The 18,814-nt window shown below is 33.9% G+C and overlaps 1 protein-coding gene across 1 annotated transcript in view; it reads left to right on the top strand.

Annotated features, from left to right (window-relative positions):
* The window catches only part of jar (Myosin heavy chain 95F jaguar), a 517,008-nt gene that overhangs the window by 367,883 nt on the left and 130,311 nt on the right, over positions 1-18,814 (top strand). Inside the window, exon 19 of the mRNA XM_090395608.1 lies at positions 882-1,099. Within this exon, the coding sequence (XP_090251734.1) occupies positions 882-1,099 (218 nt within the window). The remainder of the gene's footprint in view (positions 1-881; positions 1,100-18,814) is intronic.

Below are 18,814 nucleotides of genomic sequence, written 5' to 3' on the forward strand. Positions count from 1 at the left end.
CGAGAAGGTGAGGATTGGACATTAGGTCAGAAGCCCTGGTCGGTTCTCCGCATTCCTTTAAAGGCTATGTGGAGGTCTCCTCTTAGTTATACAGCTTTGACCCTTAAGCACCCCTAAAATTAAATCAAAAGTAATAATAGTGAAAGCAGACAGAAAATGCCTGGTGATCCTAAATACAGATGACCATAATAATAATAATAAATTAAAAGAATTATCTCATAAGTCAGTGTATATGGCAGTAGTGATGAAACTCTACAGTATATGAATAAAAAATTGAAATCTTGAGTCTGTTAGATTATAAGTTGGCCAACGTCAAAATTAAAGATTTTTTATTATTCACACATACGCAAAGTCAGTGTTGGCTACATAAGATCATAAACTTGGAGCCTCACTGTACCCCATTGTGAATGCCATAAATTGTCCTACATATAAATTTGCTGAATGTTTAGCAAGTTTAAATGTTGTTCATCAAACTCTTTTGTGGTCTTTCTCTTCTTCTCATTCCCTCAGTCTTTCCCAAAATAACTGCCTTTTCCAATAATTCATCAGTTTGCATAACATGTCCAGAGTACATCAACTTCTGTTTAGCAATCCTTGCCTCCAAGGAGCAAGGTCTTTATATTCTCTAAAACCTTTTTATTGGTCATTCTTGCAGTCCATGGGATTCTTAATAGTCTCCTCCACACCAATATTTCAAATAAATCAATTCATTTTCTTTCTTTCTTCATAATAATCCAGCTTTCACATCCATACATCACTACTGGAAATACCACTCCTTTGACAATTATTACATATAATTGTTAAATTATATGACACATATGACAGTTACACACATATTCATAAAAAAGTGAATTATATGAAATATTTTGATGATATTACAGGATATGGACATGAAATCGGATGATATAGAACAAAGCTGTGAAAACTTAATTCAGAATATGAATAATCAGCTGAAAGCTTTAGAAGCTAGATTACAAAAACAAAAGATAGCTGAGGAACAAAATAGACTTCGAAAAATTCAGGAGGAGATGGAGCATGAACGACTTAGAAAAGAAGAAGAAGAACACAGAAAAATGGAAGAAGAAGAAATGAAGAAAAGGTAAGTTTTAACACGAGATTATAAACTAGTTTACATAAAATCGTTTTAATTATAAGTGATATGTTTTGAATTTCAACTTTTTATCAGCTAACAGTAAAAATACACAGTCTTAACTCTGTTAAATCCATATACATTGAGAAAGTCCAACCCTTAGTAGGAACCACAGTCACTGTATAGTTAATCTTTCGTAATTAATATTTACATTAAAAAATACATATAATACCTATATAAATAACCATATTAGACATGAATAATTTATTCACTGTATTTCATATTTTCATTGAGATCATATAAAATATATTAGAATGTCTTACAGTCTATTAATTATAATTCTTATTGATATGAATTTCTTACTAATAGGAAAAAAATTTCATCAGATTATTAAAATTTTTAAATAAAATATATACAATGGAACAAATACTAATAGAATGGAATACAAGTATAGTAATGCTAATATTTAGAAAATAAGGTATAAAAGAAAGCCTGCTAATTTCTGAGGAATTAGTTTATTGAATACATGCTACAAAGTATATAGTAGATTAATTAATGAAAAATTAAAAATATATATTGAAAAAAGGTTATTAGAATGTCAAAATGGATTTATAAAAGGACACTCTAGAATGGATATAGCATTAAGTTTAAAGCTACTTATAGAAGAAAGAAAATTTAATTTAGAAACCCTTCTGTGTATAGATTATGAAGAAGCATTTGATAAAGTAAAAAAGACATTGATTTTATATTGTTTGACATATTACGAAGAATAAATGTACCTAATATTTTATCACATGCTATATGGAATACTACTTTTAATGAATTACTTTTTAGCGAAATTTTGTAGATGTGACTTGCACAAAATAGTGCTGTCTGCCTGCAGTTCTTTCTTTTATGGCATATTTATTAAAAATTCATGTAAACATCCAGTTGCTATTCTCGACGATATAAAATACAAAATATTTAAAAATAATAATAGATTTTATATACAAGGGTGAAGTGATCATTTTGCAGAACTAACTTTCTATACTACTTAATGCTGCTAAAAGTCTGAATGTTCAGATGTTGCACATTGGGATACTTTCAATATTGATATTTAGGAGAAGAGTGGACATGACTCATGTAACCAGGCCTTGTTACTTGCTGAGGTGCAAACCAAAAAAAAAACAGCACAAATTGCCACCATTAAGAGGAAGATATCACCCAAGATTAAATGAACTAGACACACCAGAAGATACTAGCATGGCAATAAAGTTATTCATAAGTGAAGGATGTTGAGCTGTCAGGAACTGACTATCCACTAAGTGAGGTTTCTGTTTCTCATTCAAATATATATCCTAGTCCAGCTCAGAACTTACTTCCATCTGTGCAGAGTTCAGTGTTGGTAAAAGGATTGCAACAAAGTGAAGATACAGTAATAGAAATGGAGGAATCACAGACAGTGACAACAACTTTTGACAATTTGCTCCAAGATCCAAGGTTAACCCCAGTAAAAAATATGATGCCTATTCTTAATGCTGTTGAGTTAATAGATACATAGAATCAGGGCCATGTGGCGATAGCCAAATATTAGTTCCTTGTTCTGTATCACCTGAATATCTACTTCTTCACCCCAATATCTACTTCTTGTCAAGTTGCACAAAGGTATGATAAAAGATATTTAACCTGGTGTCTCACTCATTACCTGGAAGTGCAGTTTTGCCTTTTTCCAACCCTTCAAGATAGTAGTAGTTCCTTCAACCCTTCAAGATAGTAGTATTTGATGTTGATGTCTTGGGATACATCCAGGCCTACTGCTGTTGCCCCAAGCATTCATAAATTCAATGGGGGGGAAGTCAGGTTGGATGAGGAGGCACTTTATGAAATGTGGATGCTGGATTCAGAGGTCAATGTGTGAGTGGGCAAAAAAGATTGATATGGCCTGGGATGAGAGGGGAGAGATTGGATGTGAGGAAAGTTGTAGAATTAGTGGTAATATAGAGGAAGGGACTGGGGAAGGTATTGAAGAGTCACATCAGAGAAGTTGTGACTGATTTCTTATGTTTTTTTACTAATGCCAGAAGTATTCGAAATGAGGGGAATGAAATTGTTGCATTGATTGAGTTTATTCGCCCCAAAATTGTTGGTATAAGTGAGACATGGTTAGATTAGGATGACATCCTGACAGGAATAGAGATGAACAGATATGATATTTTTCATGAAGACAGGGAAGAAAGGAAGGAGGAGTACTGTTGATGGTAAGCAGATGAGTTGGGCCCATCTAAGGTGGATTTGTAAGGTGTAAATAGTGGCTGTAGTTTTGAGGCAATGTAGTGTGAAGTAGAGGTGAACAGGAGAAATATTTAGTTGGGTGTTTCCTACAGACTTGGTAATATGGTGAGCAATGAGAAGGAAATGTATAGACAAATTAGCCTGGCTAGCAAGAAATGAGTAATCATAATGGGTGACTTTAATTATGGTAATGTAGACTGGAATCAAGAGACTGTATCTAGAGGCAAAGAAAGTTAATTTCTGAAGTTTTTAAAAGACAGTTACCTTAGGCAGTACATAACATAGGGTACACGAGGATCAAAGGGGTATTGGATTTGATCATCTCATCAATGGATGTTATTATAAATGGGGTGTCAAATCTTCCACCAGTTGGTGAGAGTGACCATGAGGTGATCACTTGCAGGGTGACCAGTCATTTGAGGACATCTGTTAGAAAGGGATATATGGGGAATTATAAGGCTGGTAATTATGAAAAGCTAAGGAAACAGATTGCAACAATAAATTGAATAAAGAAACTAGATGGAAAGGATATTGATGCTGCTTTTGCCCCCTACTCAAGAACTATTTGGTGGAGGTAATATCAGAATGTATTCCAAAGGTCAAGAGGGTAAATAGAACAGATGTGAAATGGATGAATCGAGAGATAAGGTGTGTAATCTGGAAGAAGGTATTATGGAAGAAGCACAAGATGAGTAATTATAACAACCAGTTGCATGAGAAGTACAAAGAGCAGGTGAGGAAGGTGACTCACTTGATATGAACAGCAGTTAGCTAATGTGCTTAAAAATATCCTAGGGAATTTTTTGATATGTGGCCAGTAAAAGAAAAAATTATTATGAAAGGTAGCATTTATTGGTGAAAAGGGAGGAATAATAACCACTGCAGAGGATATAGTTGAGTTATTTAATGTGCAATTTATAAAGGTATTTCATTCTTGTGAATGTGACATCATGCAGAACTTGAATGCAGTGAGAAAGTTCCAAAGGAGTGGAAAGAGAGTAAAATTATTCCGATTCATAAGGAAGGTGATAAGACTAGGGCTTTGAATTATAGGTTAGTCTGTGTGTCTGAAGTTGTGGTTAAAGCATTAGAGAGGTTAGTTAGGAGCAAGATTTAAAATTGGGTTGACAACAGAAAAATACTCTTTGGTAGCCAGCATGGATTACTAAAGGAAGATCGTGCTTTAGTAATCTGCTTACTTTTTATAATAAAGTAACAAATGCGTTGGATAAGGGTGTTGCATATACAGTGGTATATTTAGATTTTGCAAAGGTGTTTGATAAATTGCCACATGACAAGCTGGTAATTAAATTGGAATGGACGGGGCTGAACAGTAGATTAGTTCGCTGGATTGGAGACTGGTTGTCTGATAGATATCAGCAAGTTGTCTATGGAGGAGCAATATCCCAAAAGAGGAAAGTTCTAGTGGTGTACCCCAAGGGTCTGTTTTGGGTCCATTGCTGTTTAATTTGTATGTAAATGATATATGGAGAGGTCTGAATGGTGATATGCAGTTGTTTGCAGATGATGCAAAGTTGAGGAAAAACTATCAGGAGTAAAGCAGATGCTGTGGGTTTGCAAGAGGACTTGAATACACTGGCTGAATGGGTAAATCAGTGAGGATATCAAATCACTGTTGCAAAGAGTAAGGTTTTGAAATTTTGGAAGGAGAGATGAAATGTAGAGTACACAATTGGTGCAATCTTGGAAGAGGTAGAGGAGATGAGAGATCTGGAAGTGATTGTGGATATGCAGTTGTTAGTTGATGATGCAAAGTTGGCGAGAGCTATCAGAAGGACAGCACAGTGGATAATAGGAATGATGTGGAGGGTACTGACTTGTAGAGGTAAGGATGTTATGGTTTCCTTGTATAAGGATTTAATCAGGTCACATATAAATTACTTTGCACAGATTTGGTCGCCTGGGTTTCAAAAAATATGAAGATGTCTTGGAAAAGTTCCAGAAACGATTGACTAAGGTGTTTTCTGGTCTCTGGAATATTGAGTATGAAAACAGATTGAGGGAATGCTATTTTCGGAAATTGGTGAATAGGAGGAGAAGAGGGGATATGATCAAGACATATAAGCTGTTAAGAGGTTATTACAAGATTAATGTTGAGGAGGTTTAGCATAGGATGGGTGAAGATAGGGGAGAACAGGAGGTCACTCCTGGAAGCTGTATAAGGAGAGTGTGAGCAAGGGGGTGAGGAGCAGGTTTTTTGCATGGAGAATGATAAGTGATTGGAATGCATTACCTGAGTATGTTGTGAGCATGGAGACAGTGAATATATTTAAGGCACAGTGCAATAAACTGTGTGTGTAACAGTTGGACCTCCTGCAATGAATCTTTTGACTCCATGGAGGTTTTAATTTTAATAATAATAATAATAATATGAAAATAAAAATAAATGGAAAAAGCATCTGAAAAAAAAAAAAACAATCTACAAATCAAGGTTGAAGACAAGGATGTCTTCTATCTTCAATATTATACACACACACACACACACACACATTAATGAAATAATAATACAATGGAACACTTAAAATAACCTGGGTATAGAAATTTCTTGTAATAATAAAATAAATGTTATTATTTGCAGATGATCAGGTAATAATACCAGATGGAAGATAATTTACAAAAAGCATTACATCAATTAAACATCATAGTAGAACAGTCTGGAATGAAAATATCTATTCATAAAACGAAAACAATGGCATTTTGTGGACAAACTCCAGTTAGAAGTAAAGTAGTTATTAATAATGCCGGCCTGGTTCGCAGAGCAGTTACATATCTGCTCTCCAGCCAAAAGGCTGCAGGTTCAAATCCTGCTGTGGGCATGGATGTTTGTGATTGTCTGTGATAATACTAGTGGTGGGAGTGGGCGGTTGATGGATTGAGTGGTACAGAGTAATATTAATTATAATAATAACTAAATAATACAACAGATAAATAAATACTTTTAATTATCTTGGTTTTGAAATATCAAGGAGAAAAGGACATAAAATTGAAAATTTAAAAATTTTTGCAGGTTACAGGCCTGATAAATAGAACTCATAATCCTAATTTTATTCAAAAAGAAACATGCTTAAATATATACCAGACTTTAGCAGTACCTATATCATTATATGGCAGCAAAATTTGGTAATAAATAAACAAGATAAATGAAGAATAGAAACACATGAAATGAGATTCATGAGAAAAACTGCAAAATATGCATTATTAGACAAAAAAAGAATGAAAGAGGACCAAACAAAATCAGTAGAAGAAAAACTAAACAAAAATGAATACAATATGTAAAGTAAATGGCCAATACTTGATATCATAAACAGTTATTAAAATATAAAACAAACGGGAAAAGAAAGCTGGGTTGACCTCAGAAGAGGCTCTTAGACTTAAATGAGACCAGAACAGATCATAGGATGTACATCCATATTTAGTGTTATCAGTATGAATAAAACACTTGTCTTTCTGCTGATTTTTTTTTTTTACACATACTTGTTGAAATGAATTTCACATCACAGCTATTGCACTCTTTTGTTATTGGCCAGTAATTCTAGCAATTGATAAATCATTCTCATCTGAATATGAAGTTTGTGGTTTGGTAGTACAATGCAGACATATTTTGCAAAGACTCTGTATTAGTCTATGCTTATACCTGTGTTTCTCAAAGTTTTCTTAAATTGGTTTTATGTGAAGAGTAGTTTTATTGGATAAAGAAATATTTAATTATTTAGAACTATACCTGTCCAAACTGTATTCTTTATTGACTTAGACTGAAATGCCAGATAGACCTACCAGTATAAGGCTATCATTTAATTTTTATAATAAATAAATAAAATTTGCAAAAAAATACATAAGTGGAAAAAAGGTACAATTAAAATTAATAATTGTATATTTTTAGTAATTACAGTGTACATATACTGTACATATTACTGGCAGTAGTAGATACTAAATGTAAATACAAATTGTTATAACTGAATTTAAAAAAAAAAAATTTTAATTTTAAATAAATGGTGGCTATTTTAAAATAGTTTGCTTGTACTGAACATTTTACACATTAACAGGTAGTTCAAAAGGATATTTCATGGACATTGAATTCACTAGATGATTGTGCAAATCTGTCAATAATTGCTTCTGCATCCAATTCATCTAACAGTTCTTTTTCAATGGATAGCAACATGTATGATTCCACGTTCTCCTCAGACAGTGAATTTCTTAGTCTTTATGATCTTTAGTTTTAAAAATGTCCTTTCACATTGGACTTGAGTAAGTCCAATGTGAAAGTAACTGATAGTGTGCAGATGACTTTATAAAGTTTATCATATGTCTTGTCATGAAGTCTGTTGGATGCCAGAATTTTTAGTACACACGATGGGCAAGCTCTACAAATTTTACACTTGTTGCAACTGGAATCCATATTCTCACCATCATTAAGCAATAGCTTTAATACATCAAAGTTCAAAGCAAAAGAAAACAATTCCAATATTATTATTATTATTCTAGTAGTAAGACTTATACGTTGGTTAGACATAACTGGTAATTAATTTACGGAATTGACAACGCATATAAAGTAAATAAATTAAAGATAACTTTAATGAATCACTTCTATATTTCGGCAATGTCACATTGCCATCTTCGGGAACATAAAGATATGGTATGTGCACTAAGGAACTAACAAAGCAAATGAGGAAGAAAATAAGAACTAATTTTGTTCCTAAAGTCCTAATTAGGACTTTAGGAACAAAATTAGTTCTTATTTTCTTCCTCATTTGCTTTGTTAGTTCCTTAGTGCACATACCATATCTTTATGTTCCCGAAGATGGCAATGTGACATTGCCGAAATATAGAAGTGATTCATTAAAGTTATCTTTAATTTATTTACTTTATATGCGTTGTCAATTCCGTAAATTAATTACCAGTTATTATTATTATTAGACACCTCCAGGGAGTCCAAGGACTCATCGAGGAAGGGCACCTGCTCTACAACTCTGGCTCTGCTACTCAATACACCAACACCATCTACCGCCGACCACCACCACTAGTATTTCCAAAGAAAATCACAAACATCCATGTCCACGGCGGGATTCGAACCCGCAGCCTTTTGGTTGGAGAGCGGATATGCTAACCACTCGACCAGCCAGGCTGGCACTCGATTACTATTACTTGATCTTTGCTGATTTATGGAGACAGCTTAATAATACCTTCCAGTGCTTCATCTAAAAGGCCCTTCTCTGCAATAGTTTTAAACTTTGCTTGGTCCAAGCAGAATAAATCTTTATACAACTTTTTGTGTTGTACAAAGCATGAATTATTAGGTTAAACCAGTGCTTTTTTTTCAGGTGGTACGCAATGGTACGGAGTACTGGCACCTTGTTTCTTAAGTTTTTAAAAATTTGCGATTTACTGATAGCAAAATGTATTATAAATATTCTGGTAGATGGTACTGGTTTTTTCAAATTTTCAGGTTTGATTACTCATAAGTTGGTATCCTGCTTTCCTGTTTCATAGGGTGGTACGCAACCGGAAACAGGAAGTTGTGTTCACTTCCAATTGCTTCCATTATCAGTTTATGAGTTCTATATTCACTCTGCAAGCTTACCAGTGTATTCCTTTGAAAATGCTGACAGATATCAGTCAGTGAAACGTTGGATATTAAACTAATATTTACTTGACTAACATACAGAATTAAGTCTCTAATTTATTAATAGTCAAGAAAAAGGTCATAAAATGATTGCACTGATTTAACTTAGATTAATTCAAAACTCACATGAACACACAGTTAAATTTAAGTTAAATCAGTGCAATCATTTTATGACCTTTTTCTTGACTACTAGTATTAATAAATTAAAGACTTAATTCTGTATGTTAGTCAAGTAAATATTAGTTTAATATCCAACGTTTCACTGACCGATCTCTGTCAGCATTTTCAAAGGAATACACTGGTAAGCAATAGAAAGTAACAAAAACTAGGAAAGTAACCGACAATTCTAAAAATTATATAAAGTTATCACTGTGTGTTATACAATGATATAATACACGTGACGCAAACGCAATGTTTTATTTTAAATGGTATTTGTCCTCTATGTAGGGCATATCACTCATATCCCAATCAATATTATTGTTGGCAGAGGCAAAGTGTGAAGAAAGGCCTGATATGTCCTGTCTGTTATTCCTCATCATCATCATCATCATCAAATTCCTGCCATGTACCCTCAAGGGGTGTACAGGATATGAGAGTACTACATGAAAAATTTACATCATTACTAACTTCCTATCTACAATTTTCCTCCAAATCAGTCTGTTACTTGTCAAGACTCCAACATTATCAGATCTTATATTTCTATCCTCTAAGGCACTTTGTGCCACATTAATCCGCCTATATATCTTGGTCTTCCTCTGGGTCATTTTCCTGCCAACCTGGCAGAGAACACTTGTTTTGCTAATCTTTCTTCGCCCATTCTGTTTAAGTGACCATACCACCTGAGATTAGCTCTGCTAACGCATTCCTGGATGCTGACAATGTCAAGTTCTTTCCTAACATCCTCGTTTTTAATATGATATTGCCATTGTTGCCATCTGTTCACGCCTCTAATCTTTCTCAGGACTCATATCTGCGGTCTCTAGTTTTTGGTCAAGTGTTTTACTTCTGACCCAGCTCTCAGATTCATAATTTAAAACTGGTTTGAACACTGTCTTGTACAGCTAATTTAGTGTTCTGACTAATTTCTCTCTTATTCCATATGAATATATTCATTTGACTTCCTACCATACCCGCTTTCTTGATTCTGTTGTCTATTTCCATACTTAATTTACCATCTTCACTAAAAATTGTGCCTAAGTAGCTGAAATGTTTTACTTGTTCCACAGGTTCTCCATTCACAACGCAGTTGACATTTTCAGCAATTCCACCTATTTTCATTATCTTTGGCTTTTTATTGCTGACCTTCATACCATATCTATTACAACAGTTATTCAATTTAGTCAGGGAATCTTGCAGACTTGTAGTGGATTTATTTAGAAGTATAACATAGTCCGCATAAAGTAAAGAGCTGACATTAACATCTGCAATTTTGATATCATGTTTAATACCACTTTCCTTCATAATGTGATCCATATAGATAATGAATAACACAGAGGATAATGTACATCCTTGTCTCACACCAGATGTAACATTAAACCATCTTCCTGTATTTCCTTTAATTCTAACTGCTGACTTATAACTCAAATACAGACTAAGTATTGCTTGATATAATGCCCCATTGACACCATATAACTTTAGCATATTGAATAGCTTCTCTCTTGGCACCTTGTCATATGTGTTTTCCAGATCTACAAAACTTAAATACAGATCTTTGTTATATTCCCATAATTTCTCAACAATTTGTTGTAAAGTGAAAATCTGATCTTGGCAGCTTCTATTTGGTCTGAATCCAGCTTGTTCTTCGCCAAGCTTCCTTTTCACAATTCATCTCAACTGTTTCTCAATTATATTTGCATAAATCTTACCAGGAACACTCAATAGAGTGTTCAATAGAGATATTTCTCAACAGAGAAATACCTCTGCAATTCTCACATTGTTTTATTTCCCTTTTTTATATATCAGATAATGGTCGAATATCATCTACTCCAGCTGCCTTTCCACATTACATGCTTCTGATGGCTTTTTCTACTTCAAGTATGGATATGTATTCCTTATTGCATGCTTGTTGAGTGTTTTTTATGATTGTGCTGTCACTGATTGTTTCATTTTGCAATTTTTTTTGAAGTAATTACTCTATACATCAAAGGATATCTTTTTTATCGGATATCGGTTCTCTGCATTCCTTTAAAGGCTATGTGGAGGTCTCCTCTCTGTTATATAGCTTTGACCCTTAAGCACCCCCCCCCCCTCAACACTTCTTTCTTTTTAAAATTAGTGAAGATGCAAAACAATTATCCAAGATGCCATCATTAACCACACTGATAAATTGCTGAACATTTCTGACGTGTTGTTGTCAATTCGTGTAAAGCCAAGCTCTGGCTAATACACCTGTAGTCACTAAAGCCACGTACAAAGGGTGATGGATTGCAAGTGTTGGGAGACTCAAAGGCCAAGCAGTATGAGCAATATAAGCACCTATTTTTTTCTTTGTTATATGTTAGCCATTTTCTTGGGACTGAGTCATTCATAATTTTCCTGTCATACAAACGAGCATGAAATGGCAGATCATCAAATAGCTGAAATGGATGTTCAGCAAAAAACTGTTTCAGATTTGCTCGTGATGGATATTGAAATATTCCATCAGTTGATCTTTCATTTTCTTGTGTAGGTTTGTTTATAGGATGTGCTTCAGAAACCAAGTCATTTATGCCTGAAGGTATATCTGATTTCCTGTAACTAGTTGAAGCTTTGTGTTCAGATGTTGCAACTACAGGTAGTAAAGATACTGGAACAATGAAGCCAGAAGAAGTACTGGGCCTGGGTTGGTGAGTGAAGGATGCTATTGTATTTGTCTCTACATTCAAAGTAGCTCTTTCCTGTTCTTGTACCTCACAAATCATTGCATCATCATGAGTATTGTTTCTTGCTTCTTGATTGCGGAACTGTACATTGATGTGGATGGTATTATAAAATCTATAATAGACCGGCATCAATTGGCTGATTCCTGCTTTTCTGCTTCTTGTTGCTGTTTGTGTTTCAATGATCCAGATTTATGCTTTTTCTTTTCCATGCTAGTAGGGGTAATATTTCTGAAATTAAAAATTAATTAAAATAATCCACATTGGGAAAAATTAACATCTACAATTACAATTACGCTGCAAGAACACATCAATGGAAATAATCTTTATAGATGCATCTATTATTAACAACAATCACAGTCATTTTAACTGTAGAGGTATCATTATTTATTGAACTTGCATTATGTGTATATATTATTATTATTTGAGACTGCAGCTTAAATATATTTACTATCTAGTATTTTTATACTAATTTTATACTATGAAAGAAACTACATTATATTTAAATTAAAGGCATAGGGCCACAGTATATAAGAAATATTAATTAAATATATACCTTTTATAAAACACATAAAACACAGCAAGCACAAGGTGAAGAGCTGACGAAGCACACTCAAACTGAGGCCGACACAATGAAAGATATTTGCAGTCTTTGCAATGTATGCAATAGCTCAATACAAAGTTGACTCCAGCTGCTTGTCACGATCCCACACTGGGATTCCCAGCTAAGCTTCATTGCGCGTTCACAGTATTAAAGATCCGAGCCTATATAACTTATGCATTCACCTCACATAACCTGAATCAGAATTATTTTTTACAGAGTTATTTATTATATTCTTAAATATAAAGTATCCTCAAAAAATGATTTTATTAAATTTTTTTATTAATATAGTTATACAACAAATTTTAGTTGCATACAGTAATAATATTGGAACCTCTGTTATATTTTCAAGCTAAAAGGTCATTAATATTTTTAACATATTGTGTAATGTTTGAGGAGGCCCACATCATCAGGGACCCACTTGCCATCGGACTAGCTGACACCCTGGCCAGTCTGCCACTGTGTGCAAGTGCTAATGTATATTTCAGGTCATAAGAAACAATATGGAAATTTTAGTATATTTTGCCTTCCAGTAAGTTTCACTGTCTTGAATTCACACACAACAAAAATCAACATACAAACCTTCTCTTGTATGTTAGCATTGTATATCAGTTAGGTTCCTCTAACATCCTTAATCACTTTAGAATGAATTCACTGTCTATATGAAAGTCTCAGTAAACTTCACTGAAGAAGTAACTAGAACCATAATCAAAAATTACAGATCATTTTGAAAATCTTAAAAGCTTAGGATTCACAAGCAAAACTTTACTGGACCTATTTCTATTTACATTAGGTATATCCTGCAGTTTCTGGTGAAGACAGATTGAAGTGTTATGAGTTAAAAAAAAATTGGTTGTAGGAAGAAAAGGAAGGTATGATAAAAACAGATAAGTTACTAAAGGGTTTTAAGGTGTTGATGCAGAATAAATGTTTAAGTACATGACAGGAGAGAAAATAAAGAGGGAATCATCCCCCTTCAAGTTATGTAAGAAAGCAGTTAGCAGAGATTTTTAGCTTGGAGAAAGTGGTGAATAAGTAGAATTTGTTGCCTGAGGCAGTCATATGTGCACTGTCAGTGAATGAGTTTAAGGAGATGTGTGATAGGCATTGAATGAATAACATTTAGCGTAGCCTCCTGAGATGAGGCTTCATATTCCTTGGACATGCCTGGTTAATATTAAAATAAATAATTTTTCACTTGGATGCATATTCATGAATTGGATCACATTTTATTACATATACACTGCCTCCTGTTATTTTAGTAAAATAATCCTGTATATGAATAATGAAAGGAAAAACTTTTGTTAGTGAGGGAAAAGGTATTGTAAAATAGTAATTGGAAAGTTATTGAGTTCTGGAATTGAAGGAAATGCACTATAACAAACAAATGATTCATGAAATATGGATGAAATATATTAGTTTTTGAACAAAATTCTATATAAAAAATATCTTCTAAATCTTGATGGTGGTATTCCCCTCACCCTCCACCTAAAAAAAAAAAAAAAAAAAAAAAAAAAAAAAAAAAAAAAAAGGTTCTCAAAATTTGTGTATATTACCTATTAGTACATTTCTTAGAGTATTTTTATACTCATACAACAGCCCTCCTTACACCATGGAAGAAAGTAAAGGCTATCTCACATGAGAGATAAAAGTCATCCTTTAATCTCTATCCCATTTTTTAAAAATAATGGATTAGTTCATCAAGTGCCAACTTCTCTACTTTGAGGCTCACCAATTAGCTATTACCAATATTGATTCTGCCACTTCTACAGCAGATCCTCCTATCCATCAGTACCCAATTTTGGAAGGTTTGCTCAATTTCTCTTTGCATTTACAGGCCATTTGATCATAGAGGCGTACTGTTAAATTACCATTTTATGGTCTGCCTTCCATCCTTTGGATCACCAGTTTCCATCCTCATCATTTACTCCATGTGATGTTAGATGGTTTCCTCCTCAGATTTTCTCACCAGTAGAAGAATACTCTAAATTCTCTACTTTTATCCCTGATCTTCATCATCCACTAATTTTGCTGATGACAATGTTCCAGTCCTCTTCACTTGAAAAGCTTTATAATGTCAGACATTCCATCTTCAAGATCCTGCATTGTTAATGCCCTAGACACTGAGCTTCTTTGCCATTTTCCATGTAGTGAGTGAACTTTCCACCATTGTTAATGCTACCAAAACAGAGTTCTGTTATGTTTTTTGTAAGAATGATCTTACTTCACTTTCTTGTACCTTGGATAATACTCAGATATCATGTTGCCATCTTGTTTCTTGTAAGAATCACTAAAAAACACACGTACTAACCACAGTAATGACTATTTAATTCATAAATATTTCATCCCAAGTATCTCGGGACATCATTAGTACAGTAGTTCAAACAATACTAGGAATAACATACAGTTAGGACTCATGATTACAATGGAATCTCAATATGCACGCAGTAACGTGTTATAGAAGTAAATTAAATATAACTGGAAAAAAAAAATATATATATATATATATATATATAAAGATTATTTTACACAATTTTGTATGACAATTTCCCATACTTTAGGAATAGTAAGAACATCGTTGCGGTTTAAATTTGGTCTGTGTAGTAGGGCTTCAGCACTTTGTTTATATAAACGTCCATATTTATATAAAGATCTGTGTAAAAGTTTCGACTTCTCCCAGTGGGTCCTATGGTTTGGATTTTCAACTCCGTGCTGGGAGAGACCAGATTTCTGCTGTTTGAAAAGACGACTGTGGTCTTGATGTTCCGAGATGCGTTTCTGAACAGACCTACCTGTCTAACCAAAGTAAGACAATTTGCAGGAGCATGGGATCTCATAAATGCCAGGTAACATCAGAGGTGAGAGTTTGTCCTTAGGAGAAGGTAACAAGTTATAGATTTGGTTGATAGGTTTGTAAGTAGTGTCAAAATTGTATTTCTTCATAATTTTAGAAAGACGTTCGGAGATGCCTTTGACGTAACGTATGGGAATCCTATGGACTTCTTTTTGTCTGGGTTGATGTGTGGGAAGGTGACTGATGATTTTTTGAGTTGTTTTAAGATTATATCCATTTAGTATTTTTGATAATTTCTAGTTCTTGGTTTAGAGAATCTTCAGAGGAGCAGAATTTGTGTGCTCTGGAAACTAGTGATTTAATGATGCCAAATTTCTGAGATGGATGATGAGCGGAAGAATTGTGAATGTAGCGACCTGAAAATGTAGGCTTGCTATAGACAAACATGGTGATGGAACCGTCTGTCTATCGCAATGTGGAGATTCTTTTTCTAGCGTAAAGTTGATGTGAGGGTGAAGAATGTTTATTTTATCTAGAAACAGTTGTAATTCATGTTCGGGATGATACCAGACTGCAAATACGTCGTCGACATATCATAACCAAATTTTTGGTTTTGGTTCAAAAGTGAATATTTTTTCTTCAAGGTATTCTAGAAACAGGTTTGCTAAGTTTGGTGATAAAGGAGATCCCATTGCTGTTCCTTCTTCTTGTTTGTAAGTTTGACCTTTCCAGGTGAAGTAACCGGATGTAATAACAAATTTGAAATAATTCAACTATATCAGAAGGAAATTTTTGAGTTAATAATTCTACTGTTTCTTTGTGGGGAATGTTCGTGAAGAGGGAGACAATGTCGAAGCTTAACAAATCAGTTTTTTTAACAGTTGAATGTCTTTTATTTTTGCATGAAACTCTTTGGAATTTTTGATTGAAGAGGCTGAGTGGCCTATGTCAGGATGGAGAAGGTTAGATAAGAATCTTGATAACTCTGCTAATAGAATCTACGAAGGGTCTGAGAGGAATATTAATTTTATGAAGCTTAGGTAAGCCATAAATTCTGGGAGGTCTAGCATGGTATGTCTTGAGTTTTTTAAATTGTTTCTTCATCTAAGGAGGAGGTTTCATCAAGTAACTTGTTTAATTTCCTGAGTTGACGTTTTGTAGGATCATAATCCGCTTTGGCGTAAGTATTACGATCTCGGAGTAATAAATTCATTTTTCGGTCATATGACCGAAATTTATCAACTCAGGAAATTAAACAAGTTACTTGATGAAATTTCTAGAACACCTTGAGGAAAAATATATATTCACTTTTGAACCCAAACCAAAAATTTGGTTACGATATGTCGACAACGTATTTGCAGTCTGGGATCATCCCGAACAGGAATTACAACTGTTTCTAGATAAAATAAACCTTCTTCACCCTCACATCAACTTTACACTAGAAAAAGAATCTCCACAGGGTATCTCCTTTCTGGATTTACACATTAAAAGAAAAGAAGACGGTTCCATTGCCACGTCTGTCTATAGCAAGCATACGTTTTCAGGTCGCTACATTCAACATTCTTCTGCTCATCATTCTCAGAAATTTGACATCATTAAATCACTAGTTTCCAGAGTCCTGAGATACTTGGGGTGAAATATTTATGAATTAAATAGTCATTACTGTGGTTAGTATGTGTGTTTTTTAGTGATGAATTCACCACAGGTCTTTTATATATATAAAAAAAAATTCTTATAAGAATGGCCTCAGTTTACTTTTTCTTGCCTTTGATCCTTGGATGATTTTTCTTTTTGGACTGACTTAAATCTCTAGTCTTACGTGGTGCAAAACACATCACTTCAAGCCTTTTCAATTTCAAAAAAAAAAATAATAAATTTCTGTTCAAAACAATGCTCATCCACAATCTGTCAACTTTAGAATAATCTTCTCACATTTGTGATGGTGCAACAAAAACCTTTCTGATAATGCTTGTGACCACTTAATTACTTTTCTTTATGTCTGTAAAAGTGAGTGAGTGCATTTGATGGTCATTATACAGTCCCCACACAGGTCAGATTTTTATCTTCCTCTTTCATTTTATCTGGCTTTGTCTTTTACAACAGCCTTCTTTATATTATTTCATCCAAAGATCACAATCTCCATCTGTTTAAGAAACACATCACTATATTCCTTTTTTTTCCCATCTTAAACCTTGCCTACACAGTTGTCTTATATACAACATTCACTGTAAATAATTTTATTCACTTAATAGTGATTTAAACAACAACAACAAAAATTCTGAAATAAATGTGTTTATTATAAATTAGTTGTCTTAATCACTTGCTCTTATCACTGTATGTTTAAAGCATGATGTTAAATTCCTCCCTCACACTTAAAAAATAGTAGTATAATTGCTTTCTATGAGAACAGCTTCTTTAGACAAAGAAGTAGATTTTGGATCCTGCCTTCCAGGAGAGTTATTGCTTAGTGAGAAACTTACTGCTGAATATAATACTCTTTCAGTAGTTCAGTTAGAAAGTATCCATTTTTCATTTGTAGTATTGTGATATGTGAAAGTCCTGTATTTTTTGTAATTCCTGAAACATCATATCGTATTTTGTGCATCAAAATATCCGCTATGATATGGAGGTTGTGTCCCTGGATAGCGTAGGTATTCTGAGAGCTAAATATTATTATTATTATTATTATGTGACACCTCCAGGGAGTCCAAAGACTCATTGTGGGAGAGTGTGCCAACAGCATCGAACGATTGATCCCCTTCCAACTACTAACCATGCTAAAATTTGCTTGTTTAAATTTTTGCGAGCCATTAGTAGCAAAGGCTCTACCAATCAACCAACCTTAATGAACTTTAAATTATGACCATTATTCTGTCAAAGTTTGGAGATAAATGTGATGTAATTATCGCTGTTTTTGTTTATTAGGACTCCAGCACCCCATTGCCAGATATGTATGCTCACGTATAGATAGAAGTCCATTTTTTTGCAATCCAATGTGATTTCATTCTATTCAAAATCAATTTTCCACCTATGTTCTTGGATAAAGACTGCATCAAGTTTACCAATTCTCTATTTCTTTTTCCTTCAGTAACCCTCCTGAAATGTGGAATATTTCCAGGGGCATGAGCATTATAGGTGAATGCAATGAGAGGCTTTTTCCAGAGCTGATGTTTTGAGTGCTTATCTGTTCCTGCTTTATCTGGTAGGCTTCCTCAATGTCTTTCGCCTACAGACTTCATAATTTCGCTTTGAGAAAAAGGAATGAAGGTTGCACCTATAAGGTTTTTAATATTACCTGTTCCTTTCATAACCACTTAAAAAATCTACATATTACTGAGTGATTAATCCTTGCTCACAGTCATATTAGTCCGTTGTTCATATCTTCAGTGTTTGGGGGGGGGGGGCACTGGCTAGATAGCATAGTTTTCCGATCCAGAAATGCAAGAGACTAAAAACCTTAAGATAAACTTCTTAAATAGCAGGCAGTTTCATGTAGATTGATGTGGCCAAATTTCAAAATGGAAAATTGGATAATGAGACTTATTCGTACTTATGGTTC

Source organism: Typopeltis vanoorti, chromosome 7 (assembly GCF_054136105.1).
Source record: "Typopeltis vanoorti isolate ZY-2024b chromosome 7, IOZ_Tvanoo_1.0, whole genome shotgun sequence".
Classification (NCBI taxonomy): Eukaryota; Metazoa; Arthropoda; class Arachnida; order Uropygi; family Thelyphonidae; genus Typopeltis; species Typopeltis vanoorti.